Here is a 24,000-nt window from a genome sequence, read left to right as displayed (position 1 = left end):
ATAAAACAGTACCTGTACTTGATCCCAACTAAGATATAATTACCCCTTATTGGGGGCAGAACAGCCCTATTGGGTTTATTTAATGGTTAAATGATTCCCTTTTCTCTGTAATAATAAAACAGTACCTGTACTTGATCCCAACTAAGATATAATTACCCCTTATTGGGGCAGAACCGCCCTATTGGGTTTATTTCATGGTTAAATGATTCCCTTTTCTCTGTAATAATAAAACAGTACCTGTACTTGATCCCAACTAAGATATAATTACCCCTTATTGGGGCAGAACAGTCCTATTGGGTTTATTTCATGGTTAAATGATTCCCTTTTCTCTGTAATAATAAAACAGTACCTGTACTTGATCCCAACTAAGATATAATTACCCCTTATTGGGGGCAGAAACATTTCCCATCAGCCCTTTCTCATTTCCACCTTACCTCAATATGACATGAAGCACTGCTGGGAGAGGCCCAATACGACACTACAACTGAACTACAGCTCCCAGCATCCTCCACCAACACTGTACTGTACCATCTCCCAAAGATGGTTGGTTATTAAGGACCCCTGGGCACTAGAGGTCGCTGTCTCACACAGTACAGTGTTGGTGGGGGATGCTGGGAGCTGTAGTTCACACTAAATGCCCCAAAACATGAAAAAATGGAACCCGAAAAATACTTTTTTTTATTGAAAAACCAAATAGAGGCGTTATTTACACAGTAAAGGTGCTGGGGGAGAAAGGAAAGGGGACGGGCAGATAAAGTGTTAATAAGAAACAGCAAATCATTACTAATTGGTAGTAGAAGAGTCATCTCCTAACGAGGCACTTTCCATATGTTCCCTCTGATTGGCTGCCTGGCTCAAAAACTTGCTTGGAATTCCCTCCCCTTTTTATTTGACTGACAGTAAAATCTGTGTGTATTTAACCCTGTAACTGCCGGTCCGAGCGAGCATGGAGCTATAGGGTTCCAGAAAAATGTATACGCCCAACCCCATATATTCTACAGTGCCTGGTGCTCAAAGGGTTAATGCATATGCACAAAGGGAGGGGGGTAGAGTTTCAGCCAATACCCACGTCCCCTCAGGAAAGGGGCAGAAGCAGAGGGCGGGGACAAGGCAGCAGGAATGTTAGAAGCAAATTAACATATAACAACCCCCCCATCGAGTGGGCGTGGCTAAATATAACCAATTGGATTTCTGTCAGTTGCACCGTAGCAGCCTGAGGCGCCCAATAGGAGCCCCTTCAGCTCATTTCTATATTCAAGTACTAAGCGCAATATGGCAGCACCGAGGGGCAGTAAGATCCACCCCCCCACCAGCACGGGCAGTAAGATCCACCCCCCCACCAGCGCGGCCAATAAAGAGAAGCCACGACTGAAGGTCCCCATTGGCTAAAGCAAGTCTTACAGAAGTTTGGGCTCCGGTCCATTCTAGAATCCCATGTAAACTTCCCCTTTAAAAGCGAACCTACCTGGGGCCGGCACAGCTACAGTCACCGCACAGGGGAATTAAAAAAGTAGTGGTTTTTGGCAAGAAATGTGGCAGAAATACAGTGTTTCCATCAGTGAGGCAGCTGCTGAGGGGGAAAACAAACAAACAAACAAAAAGTAGCGCTGGTGCTGGTCCAGGGAACCCAATGAGACTCTGTGCCGCCAGGCCCAGGGACAGGATTGAGCTTCCAGTTATTAATAAGTCCAGTGTTGTGTCAGTCCCGATGCCATTGGTCCTCAGTTTATGGGCTCGTAATTGGAGTAGACTTTGTGCCTCATGGCTGTCACCACAATGGCCCCGATAATGAGCAGCAAGAGGGGCGTGCCCAGGGCCACCGCCATTATACAGATGACCAGGATGGAGAAGGAGTCCCGGGGTGGGTCACCGTAGCCAATCAGGGCCGACCTGCGAGTACAGAGTAAGGTTAAGACAATTGAATGTGTTGGTAAAGATAGATCAGTATAGGGTGTGGGTTGAACTTGATGGACTCTGGTCTTTTTTCAACCCTATGTAACTATGGAATTAGCAGGGTGCAGTTCTGCAGTTGGCCTGAGCTTTACATGGAGGCGCTGTTGTATGTGGAGTAAAAGGCTACAGCTGGGAGGCGATAATGGCTGCAGGTACGGGTAGAAAAGGGCCATAAGAATAAGCTTTGGGCATCACAACTGCCCCAAGGTGCAATCATGGGAATAGACCTACTAACGGCCAATCAAATGATTAGAGCCATGGACCCCACTCACCAGCTTAAAAATTGGTTCTTGTCGTAAAAGTCGCCGTCCGCTATCCCGAAGGAGATATTAAAGGCCTCCAGGTTGTAGGCGTCTCCCAGGGCGTCTCCGAAGTAGGCGTGGGCAATGCTGCCAGCAGGGAAGGTGGCGTTCACGGGCCGCAGCGGGTACAGCTGGCACGGGAGGATATCCGCTCTGGTGCCATTGGGGGAGCCGTAGGCGACAGACTTCCACTGCAGGAAGCCGCGGGCAAGGCTGGAATTGGGGGCGTCCGGCACCAACTGCATCATCTGCCAGATAACAAGGGGTTAATAGAACGGCCCAGGCCAAAGACCCCCATTATTTAGCACTACAACTCCCAGAATGCTCACAAACAGGGAGGCGGCTTTACCTCGAATACCGAGGGGGTGTACTCGTCGTCAATAGAGCGGACGGACTGCATTTTCTTGCCCCCCTCCTGCTCGACGGTCGCCATCTCTAGGGCAAAGCGGGAGTTGTTGCCCCGCGGCCGGATACCCGCCAACAGGAACTCCAGCTTGGTGCAGTTGGCCGTATGGCGCAGGCGCGGGGAGGAGGTGTCCCGCCCTGCTGTGCTGTATGCAGAGATCTAGATCAAATGGATACAATTCAGTATTAATTAATTGATTAAAGGGAAAGTATGACCATGCCTCAAACGCTCTTGCCCTTACGGGGGTTGTTCACCTTAGGGTTAAGCTTTAGTATGATGTAGAGAGCAATATTATGAGATAATTTGCCATTGGTCTTCATTTTTTATTATTTGTAGTTTTTGAATTATTTCAATTTTTGTTCAGCAGCTATCTGGTTGCTAGGGTCCTAGTTACCTTAGCAACCAGGCAGTGGCTTGAACGGGAATCTGGTAAATAAATAGGAGAGGGACCTGAATAGAAAAATAAGTGATAAAAAGTAACAATAACAATAAAACTGGAGCCTCACAGAGCAATAGGGTTTGGCTGCCGGGGTCAGTGACCCCCATTTGAAAGCTGCAAAGAGTCAGAAGAAGAGAAATAATTTAAAAACTATAAGAAATAAATGATGAAGACCAATTGCAAAGTTGCTAGGAATAGGCCTCGTGCTCCATTCCCATTACCCTGAAAGAGACGCTGCCATTCTGGAAGCTGCTGGGGTCGGAGGTCAGGTTGGCGCTGAGGGAAGTGGCGTTTACGCTGGCGTTGGCGTTCTCCCAGCGGAGGCGGGACAAGTCGTACGGAGGGTAGAAGTATTTCTCGTCTGTCCCGGAGAAGTTCGCCGTGTTGTTCACGTCCTGATACTCGAAGATCTGGGGGGCGAATAAGTCGTCATTGTATAAAGGGTGTGCTTAGGGAATGAGCCCCCCACACTTTGATCTTACCCCTACCCCATAATCACTTACCCTGGTGAACAAGATGGCGGTGGCGTAGCGCACACTGGCGGCCGGCTCCACGCTGAGGGCCCCTTGGGGCTCCGGGGAGAGCAGTTTGCTCCAGTTGACGCGCAGTTGGCTGGTCTCGCTCTCGCTGTAGATGAGCAGCACGGCCGGGGTGCCCAGGGTGCTCCACACGTAGTGAATGGTGCTCCCGTTACCCACGGCGCGGGCGTGCAGCACATTCACCGACGTGTCCAACGTGCCCGGGTTGTACTGCAGCCACACCTGGGGGGCACAATATGGGTATTAGTAGGAGTTCTGTGAGACTGGGGGGCACAACATGGGTATTAGTAGGAGTTCTGTGAGACTGGGGGGCACAACATGGGTATTAGTAGGAGTTCTGTGAGACTGGGGGGCACAATATGGGTATTAGTAGGAGTTCTGTGAGACTGGGGGGCACAACATGGGTATTAGTAGGAGTTCTGTGAGACTGGGGGGCACAATATGGGTATTAGTAGGAGTTCTGTGAGACTGGGGGGCACAATATGGGTATTAGTAGGAGTTCTGTGAGACTGGGGGGCACAATATGGGTATTAGTATGAGTTCTGTGAGACTGGGGGGCACAATATGGGTATTAGTATGAGTTCTGTGAGACTGGGGGGCACAACATGGGTATTAGTAGGAGTTCTGTGAGACTGGGGGGCACAACATGGGGATTAGTTATAGTTCTGTGAGACTGGGGGGCACAACATGGGTATTAGTAGGAGTTCTGTGAGACTGGGGGGCACAACATGGGGATTAGTTATAGTTCTGTGAGACTGGGGGGCACAATATGGGTATTAGTATGAGTTCTGTGAGACTGGGGGGCACAACATGGGTATTAGTAGGAGTTCTGTGAGACTGGGGGGCACAACATGGGGATTAGTTATAGTTCTGTGAGACTGGGGGGCACAACATGGGTATTAGTAGGAGTTCTGTGAGACTGGGGGGCACAACATGGGTATTAGTAGGAGTTCTGTGAGACTGGGGGGCACAACATGGGGATTAGTTATAGTTCTGTGAGACTGGGGGGCACAACATGGGTATTAGTAGGAGTTCTGTGAGACTGGGGGGCACAATATGGGTATTAGTATGAGTTCTGTGAGACTGGGGGGCACAATATGGGTATTAGTAGGAGTTCTGTGAGACTGGGGGGCACAACATGGGTATTAGTAGGAGTTCTGTGAGACTGGGGGGCACAACATGGGGATTAGTTATAGTTCTGTGAGACTGGGGGGCACAACATGGGTATTAGTAGGAGTTCTGTGAGACTGGGGGGGCACAACATGGGTATTAGTATGAGTTCTGTGAGACTGGGGGGCACAACATGGGTATAAGTATGAGTTCTGTGAGACTGGGGGGCACAACATGGGTATTAGTAGGAGTTCTGTGAGACTGGGGGGCACAACATGGGTATTAGTAGGAGTTCTGTGAGACTGGGGGGCACAACATGGGTATTAGTAGGAGTTCTGTGAGACTGGGGGGCACAACATGGGTATTAGTAGGAGTTCTGTGAGACTGGGGGGCACAACATGGGTATTAGTAGGAGTTCTGTGAGACTGGGGGGCACAACATGGGTATTAGTAGGAGTTCTGTGACACTGGGGGGCACAACATGGGTATTAGTAGGAGTTCTGTGAGACTGGGGGGGCACAACATGGGTATAAGTATGAGTTCTGTGAGACTGGGGGGCACAACATGGGTATTAGTAGGAGTTCTGTGAGACTGGGGGGCACAACATGGGTATTAGTAGGAGTTCTGTGAGACTGGGGGGCACAACATGGGTATTAGTAGGAGTTCTGTGAGACTGGGGGGCACAACATGGGTATTAGTAGGAGTTCTGTGAGACTGGGGGGCACAACATGGGTATTAGTAGGAGTTCTGTGAGACTGGGGGGCACAACATGGGTATAAGTATGAGTTCTGTGAGACTGGGGGGCACAACATGGGTATTAGTAGGAGTTCTGTGAGACTGGGGGGCACAACATGGGTATTAGTAGGAGTTCTGTGAGACTGGGGGGCACAACATGGGGATTAGTAGGAGTTCTGTGAGACTGGGGGGCACAACATGGGTATTAGTAGGAGTTCTGTGAGACTGGGGGGCACAACATGGGTATTAGTAGGAGTTCTGTGAGACTGGGGGGCACAACATGGTATTAGTAGGAGTTCTGTGAGACTGGGGGGCACAACATGGGTATTAGTAGGAGTTCTGTGAGACTGGGGGCACCAACATGGGTATTAGTAGGAGTTCTGTGAGACTGGGGGGCACAACATGGGTATTAGTAGGAGTTCTGTGAGACTGGGGGGCACAACATGGGTATTAGTATGAGTTCTGTGAGACTGGGGGGCACAACATGGGTATAAGTATGAGTTCTGTGAGACTGGGGGGCACAACATGGGTATTAGTAGGAGTTTCTGTGAGACTGGGGGGCACAACATGGGTATTAGTAGGAGTTCTGTGAGACTGGGGGCACAACATGGGTATTAGAGTTCTGTGAGACTGGGGGCACAACATGGGTATTAGTAGGAGTTCTGTGAGACTGGGGGCACAACATGGGTATTAGTAGGAGTTCTGTGAGACTGGGGGGCACAACATGGGTATTAGTAGGAGTTCTGTGAGACTGGGGGGCACAACATGGGTATTAGTAGGAGTTCTGTGAGACTGGGGGGCACAACATGGTTATTAGTTATAGTTCTATGAGACTGGGGGGGCTTGTCGGCACCCCCACAATACATGGGTATCAGTAGTGCTGGGCGGTATACCGGTAAAAACCGATCACCGTTTTGTTTTTTTGAAACCGATATGAATTTTCTACATACCCCCATACCGGTGTGCTGAATACTTCCGGGTGCGCACGTGACGTCAGCGCGCACACTCTACAAAAGCGCCATCACTAGGACGCATTCAGAGTCGGATACCAATGTGAGCTGTCGGGGGGTTCCTGGCCAGTAATTATATTTTATGTGAAGGGGATGGGTGGGGGTGGGTGGGTTATACTTATGTGAAGGGGATGGGGTTGTGTTTGGGTGGGGTGGGGTGGGGGGTTATATTTATGTGAAGGGGATGGGGGGGTGTTTGGGGTGGGGGTGGGTGGGTTATACTTATGTGAAGGGGATGGGGGGGTGTTTGGGGGGGGTGGGGTGGGGGGTTATATTTATGTGAAGGGGATGGGGGGTGTTTGGGGTGGGGTGGGGGGTGTGTGTGCGGATGGGGGGGTGTTTGGGGTGGGGGGGGTGCGTGGGGGTGGGGGGGGGTGCGTGCGGATGGGGGGTGTTTGGGGTGGGGGGGTGCGTGCGGATGGGGGGGTGGGGGGGCTGCGTGCGGATGGGGGGGTGTTTGGGGTGGCGGGGGGGTGCGGGTGGCGGGTGTTTGGGGTGGTCACCTAATCATGCATGGGGGAAAAAAAATACCGTCAAATACCGTGATACCGATATAATTTTGAAAAATACCGTGATATAAATTTTTGGTCATACCGCCCAGCACTAGGTATCAGGCAGCAGGGGGCAGTTACATGGGGCGGGGCTAGAGGGGCATTCTGTGCTACTGCTGTGCCAAACCATTAGTGCTACAGTACTGGGAGGAGCTGAAGGGGTTAATGACATGCCCAATCACAGCTCTGTGTGTCCTCTGGTTCCCTTTGTCCCAGCACAGCCACTTCTGCTTTCTGATTCGCTGGCAGCTGCATTCCTTCCATTAACCCTTTCTTCCCTGCATGTCGTACTACCCACTCCCCTACATACCCCTGTATAATGCCCCCTCCCCTACATACCCCTGTATAATGCCCCTCCCCTACATACCCCTGTATAATGCCCCCTCCCCTACATACCCCTGTATAATGCCCCCTCCCCTACATACCCCTGTATAATGCCCCCTCCCCTACATACTCCTGTATAATGCCCCCTCCCCTACATACCCCTGTATAATGCCCCTCCCTACATACCCCTGTATAATGCCCCCTCCCCTACATACCCCTGTATAATGCCCCCTCCCCTACATACCCCTGTATAATGCCCCCTCCCCTACATACCCCTGTATAATGCCCCTCCCCTACATACCCCTGTATAATGCCCCCTCCCCTACATACCCCTGTATAATGCCCCCCCTCCCCTACTTACCCCTGTATAATGCCCCCCTCCCCTACATACCCCTGTATAATGCCCCCTCCCCTACATACCCCTGTATAATGCCCCTCCCCTACATACCCCTGTATAATGCCCCTCCCTACATACCCCTGTATAATGCCCCCTCCCCTACTTACCCCTGTATAAAGCCCCTCCCCTACATACCCCTGTATAATGCCCCTACATACCCCTGTATAATGCCCCCTCCCCTACTTACCCCTGTATAAAGCCCCTCCCCTACATACCCCTGTATAATGCCCCTACATACCCCTGTATAATGCCCCTCCCCTACATACCCCTGTATAATGCCCCCCTCCCCTACATACCCCTGTATAATGCCCCTCCCCTACATACCCCTGTATAATGCCCCCTCCCCTACATACCCCTGTATAATGCCCCCTCCCCTACATACCCCTGTATAATGCCCCCCTCCCCTACATACCCCTGTATAATGCCCCCCTCCCCTACTTACCCCTGTATAATGCCCCTCCCCTACATACCCCTGTATAATGCCCCCCTCCCCTACATACCCCTGTATAATGCCCCCCTCCCCTACATACCCCTGTATAATGCCCCCCTCCCCTACATACCCCTGTATAATGCCCCCCTCCCCTACATACCCCTGTATAATGCCCCCCTCCCCTACATACCCCTGTATAATGCCCCCCTCCCCTACATACCCCTGTATAATGCCCCCCTCCCCTACTTACCCCTGTATAATGCCCCTCCCCTACATACCCCTGTATAATACCCCTCCCTACATACCCCTGTATAATGCCCCCCTCCCCTACATACCCCTGTATAATGCCCCCTCCCCTACATACCCCTGTATAATGCCCCCCTCCCCTACATACCCCTGTATAATGCCCCCTCCCCTACATACCCCTGTATAATGCCCCCCTCCCCTACATACCCCTGTATAATGCCCCCCTCCACCTACATACCCCTGTATAATGCCCCCCTCCCCTACATACCCCTGTATAATGCCCCCTCCCCTACATACCCCTGTATAATGCCCCCTCCCCTACATACCCCTGTATAATGCCCCCCCCCCCTACATACCCCTGTATAATGCCCCCTCCCCTACATACCCCTGTATAATGCCCCCTCCCCTACATACCCCTGTATAATGCCCCCTCCCCTACATACCCCTGTATAATGCCCCCCTCCCCTACATACCCCCTGTATAATGCCCCCTCCCCTACATACCCCTGTATAATGCCCCCCTCCCCTACATACCCTGTATAATGCCCCCCTCCCCTACATACCCCTGTATAATGCCCCCTCCCCTACATACCCCTGTATAATGCCCCCTCCCCTACATAACCCCTGTATAATGCCCCCCTCCCCTACATACCCCTGGTATAATGCCCCCCCCCCTACATACCCCTGTATAATGCCCCCCTCCCCTACATACCCCTGTATAATGCCCCTCCCCTACATACCCCTGTATAATGCCCCCTCCCCTACATACCCCTGTATAATGCCCCTCCCCTACATACCCCTGTATAATGCCCCCCTCCCCTACTTACCCCTGTATAATGCCCCCTCCCCTACATACCCCTGTATAATGCCCCTCCCCTACTTACCCCTGTATAATACAGAACAGACTCACCTCCCGGCTCTGCTCCTGCCCCAGGGCCCCTACACACAGGAGCCCGAACAGGAGCAGCCGCCACCCCCGGTCACTAGCCATTTCCCCGACTGCCGCTTCTGTTTCCCCGGTATCGCTTCCGGCTTGTCACATGATCAGTCAGGTGACGCGCTGACTCCCATGATGCCCCGGGGCAGACAGGCGCTGACTCCCATGATGCCCCGGGGCAGACAGGCGCTGACTCCCATGATGCCCCGGGGCAGACAGGCACTGACTCCCATGATGCCCCGGGGCAGACAGGCGCTGACTCCCATGATGCCCCGGGGCAGACAGGCGCTGCTCTTGGCGCTCAGGGATCGCTTGCGGGCCGATTGGCCCCAGTGAGTGCGGGCAGAGCCAGTAACATACGGAGGCCGCAATAGCCCAATATAAAGCCGGGGTCTGTCAGGCGGCCTTTGCCCAATACAGGGCTCTGCGGGGGGTACGGGCCCCGGCTGGGAGAGACTCAAACTGCCCAATTGCCTATGGCTCTTACTGCTGCCCCTCAGGCATTTGCCCCCTCTATGGGGAGACGCAAGGACTATATATTATATAGGGAAGTGGGGGGGGGGGGGGGGCAATTACCCCACAAATGGTAGCCAAATGGCTAGAAACATGGGTGGGTGATGTTGCCCATAGCAACCAATCAGAGCTTTTGTTTTCCAACTTGTAGGTGTTAAAATCCAATTGCTCATTGGTCGCTCACCGGTAATACACTCTATAATAAACATTCCCCATTTCCCAAACTGCCTCTGTCATATGGGGCTGTCAGACTTTGGTGTCCCCCACCCCAGAGAGTCCAACCAAGCATTACACATTTAGTATTAACCCAACCTGATGTAATCACACCCAGCAACTTGCTTCATTCTAAGGCCTCTATGAACCCCAGTCATGCCCCCATATCCATAGCAGAGCCAAGGGATTGGTCTGTACACATAGGACGCACATCGGCAGCACTGAGCATGCCCAGGATAGTGCAAAAAGCTAGTGAGAGAGCAGAGAGGGGACCCACTTTGCCTTTGTGCCCCTGGACTTGTGCATTTAACTATATGATTTTCTATAAGAGATCAGTTTAAATCATTGCAAAATACTGAGCCCCCCCCGCCCACACCATACTGTGCTGCATCTGGGGTAGGAACCTTGGGACACACCCAAACACACTTGTATATTACACATTGCTCGTTTTAGCAGGAATATTACAAAGGCTTTATTTCCCCTTTAAACATCAATGAAACCCTGTCCTCTAGCTGCCGAATCATTTATCCCAATAGAAGCTGTGCCCCCCCTCCCCCCGGGTTTCAAATACAGCAGCAAAATGTTACACTACTTCAGATTTGTCAAAAAAAAAAAAAAAAAAAAAACACACCTTTTCCTATTTAAAGGGTAAGTAAAGCATCATTGCATTATACACCTATGGGGAATAGTCTAATTTAGATCTATTATATATATTTTCGGGGTGCAGGTTTATACAAATGACACCCCATAAATCAGGCAAACACACACAAGTGGAATCCAAACGAAGTTTTATTGTCGGTAGCGAATCGTTACATAGATGTTTCTCTTACAATCTCCCCTAAGCCTCCCGTCAGGCTCCTCCCACACCGTAATAAATAGAACGTTTCCGCCCTGCCAGGATGCGGATACAGAGGCGGTGGGCGGAGACAACAGCTTTAATGAAAAAAATAAAATAAAGCTGTTCAAGTGCTTCGGTGGGACGCCGGCGCCGTTCCGTCCTTTACTCTCCCTCCTCATTCTGCTTCTGGGGGGGCCTGTGGGCCGGGGGCTGCCGGCTGCCTGCCGTGGTCTTCTCCCTTTCTCTTGTGGCCCGATACGATGTCGTCAATGCGGAGCAGCAGAATGGCCGTCTGTGGGGAAGGAAACAATGCGACTGTAAAAAATTATAGCCCCCACGCCCGCCATTTTGTTTTCACCGTCTTGTCCAGCTTTATAAATATAAACCCGGGCATGTTCTGTATGCGAATTATATAGATGAGCCCCACACCTTTTGCCAGAGCTGGACTGGGGGGTTCAGGGGCCCCTAAGGCAATAGCCACAGTGGGCCCTCTACCCCCCCCCAGTCCGACCCTGGCAAAGAGTGTGGGGCTCATCTATATAATTCACACAGCCCAATGGGCCCCCCTGCGCAGCCTTCACACCCCCCCCTCCCCTGAGCGTGCGTAAATGAAAAGTAACTTAATTGCTACCATTAACCCTTCATTCCCACCCAGAACACATCTACAGAACCAATACCAGAACTAGATTCTGTGCGGTGCAAAAGTGGGCAGCATGGGAAGGGTTAACTACCCATCAGGCCTTACCTCCACTGCAGTTTTGTAGGTTTGCAGCTTGACAGCCAGCGGCTCCCAGATGCCCAATTCCTTCATGTCGACCAGAACTCCGGCCTCCCCATCCACTCCCCAGGTCTGGCAGCCTTCCTGTGTGTGTTTGGCCTGGGGAACAGAGCGGCAGGGATATTATTGGGGGACACGGTGGGACTCTAAATGCAGCCCCACGCAAGTTACTGGCCCAGCTTATAGGAGAAGGAAAGGTGGAGTCTGCCAATTTCTTCAGTCTTCATTAAACTTCACTCACACTTTACTGCTGCACTGCAAGTTGGAGTGATATCCCCCCCCTCACCCCCAGCAGCCGATCAGCAGAACAATGGGAAGGGAGCAAGATAGCATCTCCCAGTAGGTATCGGAATAGCACTCAATAGTAAGAAATCCAAGTCCGGCTTGGGACTCCTCCAGTTACATGGGAGTAGGAGAAACAATAGGTTAGCTGAAAGCAGTTCTAATGGGTAGCGCTGGCTGAAAGCTCAGACTCAGGCACAATGCACTGAGATGGCGCCTACACACCAATATTACAGCTACAAATACATTTGTTGGTTCCACCTTTCCTTCCCCTTTAAAAGCCTTTATATACCGGCCAATGAAGCTGCAGAATTTCCCTGGGACTTACCCTCAGAGACGTGAGTACACGGATGGTGCTGGCGCCGCAGTTCTGTACGAGAGTCCTGGGTATGACCTCGAGGGCCTGGGCCACTGCGCGGTACGGCCATTGCTCCACCCCCGTCATGGTCTTGGATTTCTCAGTGAGGATATGAGCCACGCTCATCTCGGCAGCTCCACCCCCCGGCACCAGGTGAGGGTCGATGACCACGTTGCGACAGACTTGCATGGCATCCTGCAGGTTACGCTCTACCTCCTGCGGGAAAGGAATAAGGTTAAAAAAAAAAAAAGGGGGGGGGGGCGGAGAAAAGCAGAGGATGCTGGGAGGCACTTACTGCCAGGATCTCTTTGCTGGCTCCGCGCAGGACAATGGTGCAGGCTTTGGGGTCCTTGCACTCGGTGATGAAGGTGAAATACTCATCTCCGATCTTCTTGATTTCGAAGAGCCCGGCGCCAGTTCCGACGTCTTCTTCGCGCAGCTCGTCTGTGCGGCTGCCTATGCGAGCGCCACAGGCTCTGCCGGGAACAGGACGGGGCAGGAAGGTCAAGTACAGCAAAGAAAACTGTCCCCACTGCCGTTTATTGCCCCATTGCCAGGGCTGACTGAGCCCCCCCAAACCTCATTACTTCCCTGAAGGCCCCAATGGATAAGGGTCACTGGTGTTCTCCAAATCCCACCTAACTGGGGCCCCCCGTCGGTATAGAAGCAGGATTTCTGTATGAGGGGGGGTCTCACCTTGCTATTCTGTTGTTGTCAGTTTTGCGGACTCTGCGTATGGCCGTGATGTTGGCCTTCACCAGGTAATGCTGAGCCAGATCTGGAATAAACAAATTGCATTAGAAATAGGGAAGGCGGAGTCTCTTGCCCCATGGGGGTATTTAGGGGGTATATTTATCATGCTGTGTAAAAAGTAGGGCCGAATCCGGCTTTATTTTTTTTTTATGGATTTGGTTTCGGCCGAAGCGATGGTTCCGGCCGAACCGAATCATAAATAGCATTCAGAAAGGGTTAAATGGTACTGGGAAAATTTTTTGTTGCAGCGTGCAGAGCGCGTGACAACTTTTAACCCTTCGGCCGAACCCCCAAAAAGTGGGTTCGGTGCATCCCTAGTAATAAGTGGAGTGAAACATTACCAGTGATGTTGCCCAGAGGAAGCAAATTAGATTTCAACAATTAGAAAACCAAAGCATCTGATTGGTTGCTACGAGCAACATCATTGGTAATGTTTAACTCCACATGATAAATATACCCCTAGGGGTGCATAAATATGGCCCCAGGGGCTGCTGCAGGGTGCCATGGACACAGGGCCTGTGGCTAGGGGGTATTTATACATAGGTAACTGGGTGCCGGTGCCTAGGGTGGCAGTTTTTGGGAGGCAGCCCTTGGACCCCCACAGCTGGGGGGTATGTGGCCCATAAGCTTGCACTCCTACCCCCCCCCAGAGTTCCTAGGTGACAGATCATTACCGGAGATGCCCTTCTCAGTGATGACAACGTCGGGCTTGAGTCGGATGATGTCCTCGCAGACCTGCTGGATGTACTCCTCCTCCATCTGCAGAATGCGGGCGAAGTCCTCCTCGCGCGTGATCTCAATCTCTGTCTGTGGGGGGGGAATGTTATTGTGGGGATAAAGCGCCATACGAGGTGGGCGAGAAGAACCATATGGGGCACGGGGTATCTATGGGGCACAGAACCTGTGTAGGAGGAGCCTGTGTGTTACGTTGCTAGGGGCTCCAGTCATAACAGAACCCCCTGCTGTATATAAGCCGTCAGCGGGGTCGGACTGGGGGGGATTCAGGGGCCCCCCCACCGGGAATCTCTCTGCATACCTGGCTCTCCCCCTTCTTGTACTCCAAGGAGCAATCCAGGAGAACGATACGAGGGTTCTTGATCAAGCGCCGCATCTTGGGGTGAGTGACGTCCTTGTTGACCATGACGCCCCGTAGAACACAGGAGTCTTCAATAATCCCCCCGGGAATCTAATAGTGGGGAGAAAGGAAACACTTAGGGGCAAGTCAATGTTAAATTCTGCTTTTTCTTTCCAGCTTTTCAAATGGGGGTCACCGACCCTGGCAACAAAACAACAAACCCTACTGCTGTGTAGCTTTTAATTCAGTAGCTCTTATTCATCTTCCCATCTCTCATTCAAACCATTGCTAAGTTTCTAGGGTAAACTGAACCCTAGCAACAAGATAACTAAAAATTGCCTAACTGGAAAGCTGCAGAACAAAAACAAAAAAAAAAAAAAGACCAATTGCAAACAGTCTGCCTACACCATACTGTGGGAATTCAAAGTGTAGTACCACTTTAATATTCCCCCCCCCCCCCCCCCCCCCGAGCTATAAAACCTAAATATTCTGTACCTGGGGGAGGGGAATTCCCCGGCACACAATGGCGTCTCACCTTCTCCACTTTGGCGTATTTCTTGATGTCGATCTCCTTTCGGCCGTTCTCCTCCAATTCGACGGTTTTTACGGCGTCCAGAGCGATGCCACAGGCCATATCCGCCCAGCGCTTGATCGCCTTGGTATTGACCGCACTGTTAATGATCTTCAGCATCAGCTCGCGGTCATTTGTATCGACTGGGGTGCTGGGGGGGGGACAGAGACGGGAGGTGTAACGGCACAAACACACTAAATTCTCGTTCCCCCAGGCACAACAGGATCCCCGCGCCCTACCTGATCTCCTTCAGGGTGCTGACCATGTCGTCCAGGGCTTTCCGATAGGCGCTGATAACCACAGTAGGGTGCATCTGCTGCTCCAAGAACTGTTCCGCAACCGACAACATCTCTCCAGCTGTGATATAGGCGTAATGTGTTAGATACACCGCGCCAGCGCCCAGCCCACCCCCAGCTACCGCGCCAGTGCCCAGCCCCCTAACCCACCCCCAGCTACCGCGCCAGCGCCCAGCCCCCTAACCCACCCCCAGCTACCGTGCCAGCGCCCAGCCCACCCCCAGCTACCGCGCCAGTGCCCAGCCCCCTAACCCACCCCCAGCTACCGTGCCAGTGCCCAGCCCCCTAACCAACCCCCTAAGATACCGTGCCAGTGCCCAGCCCCCTAACCAACCCCCAGCTACCATGCCGGTGCCCAGCCCCCTAACCAACCCCCAGCTACCATGCCGGTGCCCAGCCCCCTAACCAACCCCCAGCTACCATGCCGGTGCCCAGCTCCCTAACCAACCCCCTAAGATACCATGCCAGTGCCCATCCCCCTAACCAACCCCCTAAGATACCATGCCAGTGCCCAGTCCCCTAACCAACCCCCAGCTACCATGCCTGCGCCCAGCCCCCTAACCAACCCCCCAAGATACCGTGCCAGTGCCCAGCCCCCTAACCAACCCCCCAAGATACCATGCCTGCACCCAGCCCCCTAACCAACCCCCCAAGATACCATGCCTGCACCCAGCCCCCTAACCAACCCCCCAAGATACCATGCCTGCACCCAGCCCCCTAACCAACCCCCCAAGATACCATGCCTGCACCCAGCCCCCTAACCAACCCCCCAAGATACCATGCCTGCACCCAGCCCCCTAACCAACCCCCCAAGATACCATGCCCACACCCAGCCACATAACCCCTGAGGCAACTCACCCAGAATGATAACAGAAGTGGTCCCATCGCCAACCTCCTCGTCTTGGGTGCGGCTGATTTCTATCATAGACTTGGCAGCTGGGTGCTGCACCTGGATCTGTTGGGGGACAGAGATTTGTTTTTATGGGTGAGCTTTGCCCTACACTAGCGAGGTGCCACCCATGTGGCTAGTAGAAATTAGCACACAGATATGGTCCTCAATCCAACCTGCCAGATTTTCAGCCGGTCAGGCCCGTCAGATGGCACCAAAAGGACTGAACTGGCAGCTTATATCATGTTACGTTTAACTGGTTGCTAACTGCTCTGCCCTTAGCAACCAGGCCTCCATCTAAACACAGTTAAAAGATGCATAGAAAGTGTTTTTACACATACCTCTCTAAGAATTGCATTGCCGTCGTTGGTCATTACAATTCCACCCATGGGATCCAGCAGCATCTGGAAAGGGAGCAAATGAGTAATTACTAACCCTGACCCACAATATGGCGCCGCCCGTAGCAGAACCCGCACCCTTCCTACAGCTGTAGCTGCCCCAGTTACCTTCATCATAGCCCTGGGCCCAAGGCATGTGCGAATGATGTCTGCAATAGTCTGAAAGAGAGAGAGAGATCCGGATCAGTTCTGCAAAGCGCAACCGGGGAGCTAGGGAATAAGGTGGCGCTGATGGATCAGCAGGGTGGTACCTTTGCAGCATTGATGTTCCCACTCTGGACCTTCCTCCCAGACTCCCTTTTTATGTTCTGGCCTGAAACACAATGTAAGAGTGAATGTGTAAGTTACAGCCCTGCTGCCTGGAGACACCCCCGACTGGTTTAACTAGAAGCATGGGCAATAAAAGCTCCATTTAACCAAACCAGAACCCCCTTGTGTAACAGAAGCAAAGACTTTACTTTTGGTGGGTATCCCAGCCAATAACAAAGCTTGTGGGTAGGGATTCTGGGAGTTATAGTTGTACAGTTGGAAAGTCTTTTCCTAACCCCCTGAAATTGGGTTGCAGCCTCTCTGCCTAGAAACCCCCCCAGTCCCAGGCCAACCCCTGCCATCTCCGCTCCAGCGGGGCCACAGAGGGGAGTGGCCAACAGAGTGGCAAGGAAATGGTGATGCTACTGGCCAATTGCCCAACTATTTCCAGCTTTGGTGGGAGGAGTCAGACCCACTGGGCATTTAATAAACGCGGGGGGCTTCAGAGAGCGGCCCACTGGGATGCAAGGGGGAAGGAGCAGAGTGCTAGGGAGATCACACTCCCGGGGGGGGGGGGGTGCTAGGGAGATCACACTCCCGGGGGGGGGGGGGGTGCTAGGGAGATCACACTCCCGGGGGGGGGGTGCTAGGGAGATCACACTCCCGGGGGGGGGTGCTAGGGAGATCACACTCCCGGGGGGGGGGGGGGGGGTGCTAGGGAGATCACACTCCCGGGGGGGGGGGGGGTGCTAGGGAGATCACACTCCCGGGGGGGGGGGGGGGGGTGCTAGGGAGATCACACTCCCGGGGGGGGGGGGTGCTAGGGAGATCACACTCCCGGGGGGGGGGGGTGCTAGGGAGATCACACTCCCGGGGGGGGGGGTGCTAGGGAGATCACACTCCCGGGGGGGGGGTGCTAGGGAGATCACACTCCCGGGGGGGGGGTGCTAGGGAGATCACACTCCCGGGGGGGGGTGCTAGGGAGATCACACTCCCGGGGGGGGGGTGCTAGGGAGATCACACTCCCGGGGGGGGGGGTGCTAGGGAGATCACACTCCCGGGGGGGGTGCTAGGAGATCACACTCCCGGGGGGGGGGTGCTAGGGAGATCACACTCCTGGGGGGGGGGTGCTAGGGAGATCACACTCCCGGGGGGGGGTGCTAGGGAGATCACACTCCCGGGGGGGTGCTAGGGAGATCACACTCCCGGGGGGGTGCTAGGGAGATCACACTCCCGGGGGGTGCTAGGGAGATCACACTCCCGGGGGGGGGGTGCTAGGGAGATCACACTCCCGGGGGGGGGGGTGCTAGGGAGATCACACTCCCGGGGGGGGGGGTGCTAGGGAGATCACACTCCCGGGGGGGTGCTAGGGAGATCACACTCCCGGGGGGGGGGGGTGCTAGGGAGATCACACTCCCGGGGGGGGGGTGCTAGGGAGATTACAATCCCGGGGGGGGGGGTGCTAGGGAGATTACAATCCCGGGGGGGGGGGGTCTCAATGATTAAGATGTAGTGGTTACTTGGCACTGAGGTTCTTATTAAGCAGAGGTCCCAGTGATGAATAAAACTAAACCCTTATGTGGGAATAACCCTTCCTATGATTACTAGCAGAACCTTCCTGATTGGAGGAAACGATAGTGCGGGGTTACTTTCCCTTTGCCAGTGTATAACTATAACTCGGTACCGGCCATGGGCGCGATCACTGTATATAGGGAGTAATAAAGGAATGAGGCACTACAACTCCCAGCAGCCTATATGGCATGTTAGTGGCCCTCCCTCCTACCCAGCATGCCCTGTAGTGCCCTCATTCTATCACACTCCCGGGGCTTCAGGCCACCATGACAGAGCAAGCTTCCTTCCCCGTACCCTGGAGCCTTCCTACCCCGCCCAACCCCAACCACTTACTCAACACAAGCACCGGGCGGCCCATCATCCTGGCGGCGGGGAGATTACAGAGCCGGCTTCGGGGAAGAAGCTTCTGGAGAAAGAAAGAAACGAACCACCTCCTTATCGCGCAACCTAACCCGTCAGTCCGTCACCTTAAACCAATAAGAGACGCGCTAAGCACGGCGCAGCCAATCGCGGTCGGCAGGGAGGGGCTAACAGGGCAGGGATAATCAAGTTTGATGGGCTACTCTCCGTCAGTTACAAGCCGCATGGTGACGGTTGGTCTAGTGCGCATGTCCGACCGCAAGGCATACAGGGAATTGTAGTTGTAGCTATGGCGACGGGAAGTACAATGCGCTTGCGCGCAGCGCTACAGTCCGAAGGAGGCGCTGTAAAATGTTGCATTATGGGAATTGTAGTTTGTAGGAACCAATTCAATGCAGTACCTCACATGTCTATATTAGGTAAAGCGCCTATTTCAGTCAATGAGGCCTCTGTGAAAGGAGACCCTGTAGTGATGGAAACCTCTGTCAGTGTTGTTAATTCTAAATAAGTGGGGTCCCTTGTATCTAAATAATATAACTCTGCCTTATTATGTGGTGCAAGGACAGCTCATTTTGGTGGGGTTGCCATGGCAGCCATATACATATATATGTTTTGCTTTACTCCCTGTTAGTGTTGGAATCAGGTGATCATTTTAACCAACAGGCCCTTATTGGGGGCAGAACAGCCCTATTGGGTTTATTTCATGGTTAAATGATTCCCTTTTCTCTGTAATAATAAAACAGTACCTGTACTTGATCCCAACTAAGATATAATTACCCCTTATTGGGGGCAGAACTGCCCTATTGGGTTTATTTAATGGTTAAATGATTCCCTTTTCTCTGTAATAATAAAACAGTACCTGTACTTGATCCCAACTAAGATATAATTACCCCTTATTGGGGCAGAACAGCCCTATTGGGTTTATTTCATGGTTAAATGATTCCCTTTTCTCTGTAATAATAAAACAGTACCTGTACTTGATCCCAACTAAGATATAATTACCCCTTATTGGGGGCAGAACAGCCCTATTGGGTTTATTTCATGGTTAAATGATTCCCTTTTCTCTGTAATAATAAAACAGTACCTGTACTTGATCCCAACTAAGATATAATTACCCCTTACTGGGGCAGAACAGCCCTATTGGGTTTATTTCATGGTTAAATGATTCCCTTTTCTCTGTAATAATAAAACAGTACCTGTACTTGATCCCAACTAAGATATAATTACCCCTTATTGGGGCAGAACAGCCCTATTGGGTTTATTTAATGGTTAAATGATTCCCTTTTCTCTGTAATAATAAAACAGTACCTGTACTTGATCCCAACTAAGATATAATTACCCCTTATTGGGGGCAGAACAGCCCTATTGGGTTTATTTAATGGTTAAATGATTCCCTTTTCTCTGTAATAATAAAACAGTACCTGTATAATACTATTTCTTTATACTGATCTGAGTTTATTACAGATTTTACAGGGCCTGCATTGTACTCGGGATGCAGTTCTTGTGTGACAACAAAATTATCCACCGAAATGCCCCAAAGCTCATTACAGGGGCTCATAGCTTTGGGGTAATCAGGTTATTATAGGGGTGGGCTATTATCAAAGAGGATACAATGCATCTATCATTCTCTATCATTCAGCCAAAGATTCAATGCTTTAAATAGACAACCCTTTTCTTGTATACTTATCCTATATATATATATGCTTGATCAAATCACTTCACTCACCACATGATTATTAAATTTTAATCTCTAAGTGTATTCACTTACTGCAAATTCTTGAATTGACTATTCATTAATATGTGCCAAATGTGATATAAAAGTGATAAGGTGCTATTCAAAAAGGGGCAGTTAAGGGGGGGGGTCACTATATATAAATATATAAGGGGGGGCAGTAATGAAATAGAGAAAGTACAGGGAAGAGCGACTAAGCTGATAAAGGGAATGGGCTCAGTTATGGGGAAAGGCTGGCCCAGTTGGGATTGGTTACACTGGGGGGGGGCAGTTAAGGGGGGGTCACTATATATAAATATATAAGGGGGGGGCAGTAATGAAATAGAGAAAGTACAGGGAAGAGCGACTAAGCTGATAAAGGGAATGGGCTCAGTTATGGGGAAAGGCTGGCCCAGTTGGGATTGGTTACACTGGGGGGGGGGGGGGCAGTTAAGGGGGGGTCACTATATATAAATATATAAGGGGGGGCAGTAATGAAATAGAGAAAGTACAGGGAAGAGCGACTAAGCTGATAAAGGGAATGGGCTCAGTTATGGGGAAAGGCTGGCCCAGTTGGGATTGGTTACACTGGGGGGGGGGCAGTTAAGGGGGGTCACTATATATAAATATATAAGGGGGGGCAGTAATGAAATAGAGAAAGTACAGGGAAGAACTCATTGGGGGGCAGTGGGGTTTCCCTTGAGTTATTAACTCATTGGGGGGCAGTGGGGTTTCCCTTCAGTTATTAACTCATTGGGGGGCAGTGGGGTTTCCCTTGAGTTATTAACTCATTGGGGGGCAGTGGGGTTTCCCTTCAGTTATTAACTCATTGGGGGGCAGTGGGGTTTCCCTTCAGTTATTAACTCATTGGGGGGCAGTGGGGTTTCCCTTGAGTTATTAACTCATTGGGGGGCAGTGGGGTTTCCCTTGAGTTATTAACTCATTGGGGGGCAGTGGGGTTTCCCTTCAGTTATTAACTCATTGGGGGGCAGTGGGGTTTCCCTTCAGTTATTAACTCATTGGGGGGGCAGTGGGGTTTCCCTTCAGTTATTAACTCATTGGGGGGCAGTGGGGTTTCCCTTCAGTTATTAACTCATTGGGGGGCAGTGGGGTTTCCCTTCAGTTATTAACTCATTGGGGGGCAGTGGGGTTTCCCTTCAGTTATTAACTCATTGGGGGGCAGTGGGGTTTCCCTTCAGTTATTAACTCATTGGGGGGCAGTGGGGTTTCCCTTCAGTTATTAACTCATTGGGGGCAGTGGGTTTCCCTTCAGTTATTAACTCATTGGGGGGCAGTGGGGTTTCCCTTGAGTTATTATCTCATTGGGGGGCAGTGGGGTTTCCCTTCAGTTATTAACTCATTGGGGGGCAGTGGGGTTTCCCTTCAGTTATTAACTCATTGGGGGCCAGTGGGATTTCCCTTCAGTTATTAACTCATTGGGGGGTAGTGGGATTTCCCTTCAGTTATTAACTCATTGGGGGGCAGTGGGATTTCCCTTCAGTTATTAACTCATTGGGGGGCAGTGGGGTTTCCCTTCAGTTATTAACTCATTGGGGGGCAGTGGGGTTTCCCTTCAGTTATTAACTCATTGGGGGGCAGTGGGGTTTCTCCCTGCAAAGCTTCTCTGCATTGGCTTTTGCTTGATACACAAGTTACTTACGTTTCTAGGGAAGTTACGCAGTTTTATAAGCAGTTTTGGTGGAAGTTACGCAAATTGTGTAACTTTATCTGTAACTTACGCAATATGTGTAACTTTTACACTGGGATAGGGGCCCCTTACAGAAGTGATTTCATGGGGCCCGGCACAATTGTAGCCCTTCTCCCCCCCAGAGCGGCCCCTTTTATAGCGGGGCTAGCAGAGTTAGTGGCAGTAGCAGAGATACAAGGGGCTGATGTGAGGATGAGACCCTCAGACTGGGGCGGCTGTACTGACTGGCGTAACCGTTAGGCCCAGCGCTGCCCCCACTCCATCCCTCCATCATAGCAAGCCCCTCTGCTCTCTGGGCGCTTGGCCCTTTAACCACCTGCATGGGGTCATGTGACTGTGCCCTTGGCACCCCAGATTATCAGCAGGGCACGTTGGGCACCATGGGAGCAGTTCTCAGGGCGAGCAGGGCACAATTTATAAAGGTTATTAGTAGTAATTAGTTGGATTGGGACAACAAAACAGCAATAGTGACCATCAATAGATTTCCTGGCACTGACCCCTAGGCACGTGCCCTGCTGCCCCCCCTAGTGTCAGCCCTGGGGGGTTTCTATACTATGTTTGTGCTGCCTGTGTAACTGTCCCTATAGGGGCAGGAGAAATCTGATTTGTGGAGAGGAAAGCACGAGGGGCATCCCAGGGAGTGGGCAGTGGGGGGAGGAGCTATGCTGGGCACTGTGAGGCTCCAATCCCCAAAATAATTGATACACAGGGCCGCCATCAGAAATCACGGGGCCCCTCACACCAAAACTTTCTGGGCCCCCCTCCTCCCACGCCCTGCCCCCCAATGGCCCCTCCCATCAGTACATAGGATACACAGACATTGGTAGGGCCCCCTATAACATTGGTAGCCAGGGCCCCCCTAAAAAATTGGTAGCCAGGGCCCCCCAGCATCCTCCAGTTCCCCCCCCTCCACAGCGTCCTCCAGCTCCCCCCAGAGTCCATCCCAGCATCCTTCAGCTCCCACCCACCCAAGCATCCTAAGGCTCCCACCAGAATCCTCCAGCTCTCCCCCCCCGCAGTCTTTGCCAGCATCCTCCAGATCCCACCTTCCCCCCCAAGTATCCTCCGGCTCCCCCCCAGCTCCCACCAGAATCCTCCAGCTCCCCTCCAGAGTCCTTCCCAGCATCCTCCAGCTCCCACCCAGACTCCTTCCCAGCATCCTCCAGCTCCCACCCAGACTCCTTCCCAGCATACTTCAGCTCCCCCCCAAGTATCCTCCGGCTCCCCCCCTCTTCCTATGTGCCCCAGCTACCCCCAGCGTCCTCCTGCAGCTCCCCTCCAAGTAGCCTCCAGCTCCACCCCCAGTGGCTTCCTCCAGCTCCCCCACGACTTTCTCTGGCTCCCCTCAGCTCCCCCGCGAGTTTCTCAGGCTCCCCTCAGCTCCCCCCGCCTCACAGCGAATTCCTCCGGCTCCCCTCAGCTTCCCCACCCCTCCACCAACTTCTTGCAGCCTCAGCGACTTCCTCCGTCTGCGTCCTGTTGACGGCTCCACGCTGCATCTGAACATTTGATAAGGTTGCGCGCCGTGCGTACGGATGCACGGGGCGCAACCTATCAAATTTCCCGCTGGCCACCAATGAAGCAATGGCAGGGCCCGGAGTTCTTCAAAGGGGGCCCGAGCTAAAAAACTGTATCACGGCCGGGCCCCCTTTAAAGTGATCATCGTCCGGGCCCGGTACAACTGTACCCCCTGTGCCCCCCTGATGGCGGCCCTGTTGATACATATATTTATATTGTACATATATACATTTATATGATACACAAAGCATAATGGGTTAGTTATCCTAAGGTTCACCGGGACCCCTGGGCGGTGGTCCCTTCAGACAAGTAGGATGGTGCCCCAATGAAATAATACCCCTTGCATGCAAGGCCACGCCTCTGAACTGCACTGAACACACCCACTCTACAAAAACTGGACCAATGATCAACATAACCCCGCCCACAAGGCCAGCCCCTTTCCTGGCCCACCAATTGCACTTTCATGTCCCCTGTGCCACGGGGCCCCTGGTTAGTGCCCCCCTCATCCACCGAGATGGAGGGTCCAATGGGAAACTGTATC

The 24,000-nt window shown here is 52.3% G+C and overlaps 2 protein-coding genes across 2 annotated transcripts; both read right to left on the bottom strand.

The window, feature by feature from the left end:
* Nucleotides 1–659: 659 nt before the first annotated feature.
* Nucleotides 660–9,874, bottom strand: glmp (glycosylated lysosomal membrane protein). Its single transcript, XM_031891453.1, has 7 exons — nucleotides 9,670–9,874; nucleotides 9,351–9,537; nucleotides 3,604–3,861; nucleotides 3,322–3,510; nucleotides 2,605–2,820; nucleotides 2,226–2,503; nucleotides 660–1,890 (listed from the first exon to the last, which is right to left on the bottom strand). Exons 2-7 carry the CDS (start codon nucleotides 9,429–9,431, stop codon nucleotides 1,722–1,724), a joined length of 1,191 nt encoding a protein of 396 aa, XP_031747313.1. The 5' UTR covers nucleotides 9,432–9,537; nucleotides 9,670–9,874; the 3' UTR covers nucleotides 660–1,721.
* Nucleotides 9,875–10,874: 1,000 nt separating this feature from the next.
* On the bottom strand, nucleotides 10,875–18,525 carry cct3 (chaperonin containing TCP1 subunit 3). The gene is given in 14 exon segments (NM_204008.1): nucleotides 10,875–11,233; nucleotides 11,687–11,818; nucleotides 12,330–12,575; nucleotides 12,655–12,835; nucleotides 13,056–13,137; nucleotides 13,787–13,919; nucleotides 14,149–14,298; nucleotides 14,723–14,909; nucleotides 14,998–15,115; nucleotides 15,913–16,009; nucleotides 16,285–16,347; nucleotides 16,450–16,500; nucleotides 16,593–16,654; nucleotides 18,496–18,525. Coding segments are annotated over 14 exon segments (1,647 nt in total). The 5' UTR covers nucleotides 18,524–18,525; the 3' UTR covers nucleotides 10,875–11,116.
* Between the last annotated feature and the right edge of the window lie 5,475 nt (nucleotides 18,526–24,000).

This window comes from Xenopus tropicalis, chromosome 8 (genome assembly GCF_000004195.4).
Source record: "Xenopus tropicalis strain Nigerian chromosome 8, UCB_Xtro_10.0, whole genome shotgun sequence".
NCBI lineage: Eukaryota > Metazoa > Chordata > Amphibia > Anura > Pipidae > Xenopus > Xenopus tropicalis.
This window is presented reverse-complemented; position numbering and strand designations above follow the sequence as displayed.

Coding starts and splice junctions, on each gene's coding strand:
- glmp (XM_031891453.1), bottom strand. CDS start 9,431: ATGGCTAGTGACCGGGGGTGGCGGCTGCTCCTGTTCGGGCTCCTGTGT. Junction 3,862..9,350: donor GGCAGGAGCAGAGCCGGGAG/GTGAGTCTGTTC, acceptor TGTGCCCCCCAG/GTGTGGCTGCAGTACAACCC. Junction 1,891..2,225: donor AAGAACCAATTTTTAAGCTG/GTGAGTGGGGTC, acceptor CTGTACTCGCAG/GTCGGCCCTGATTGGCTACG.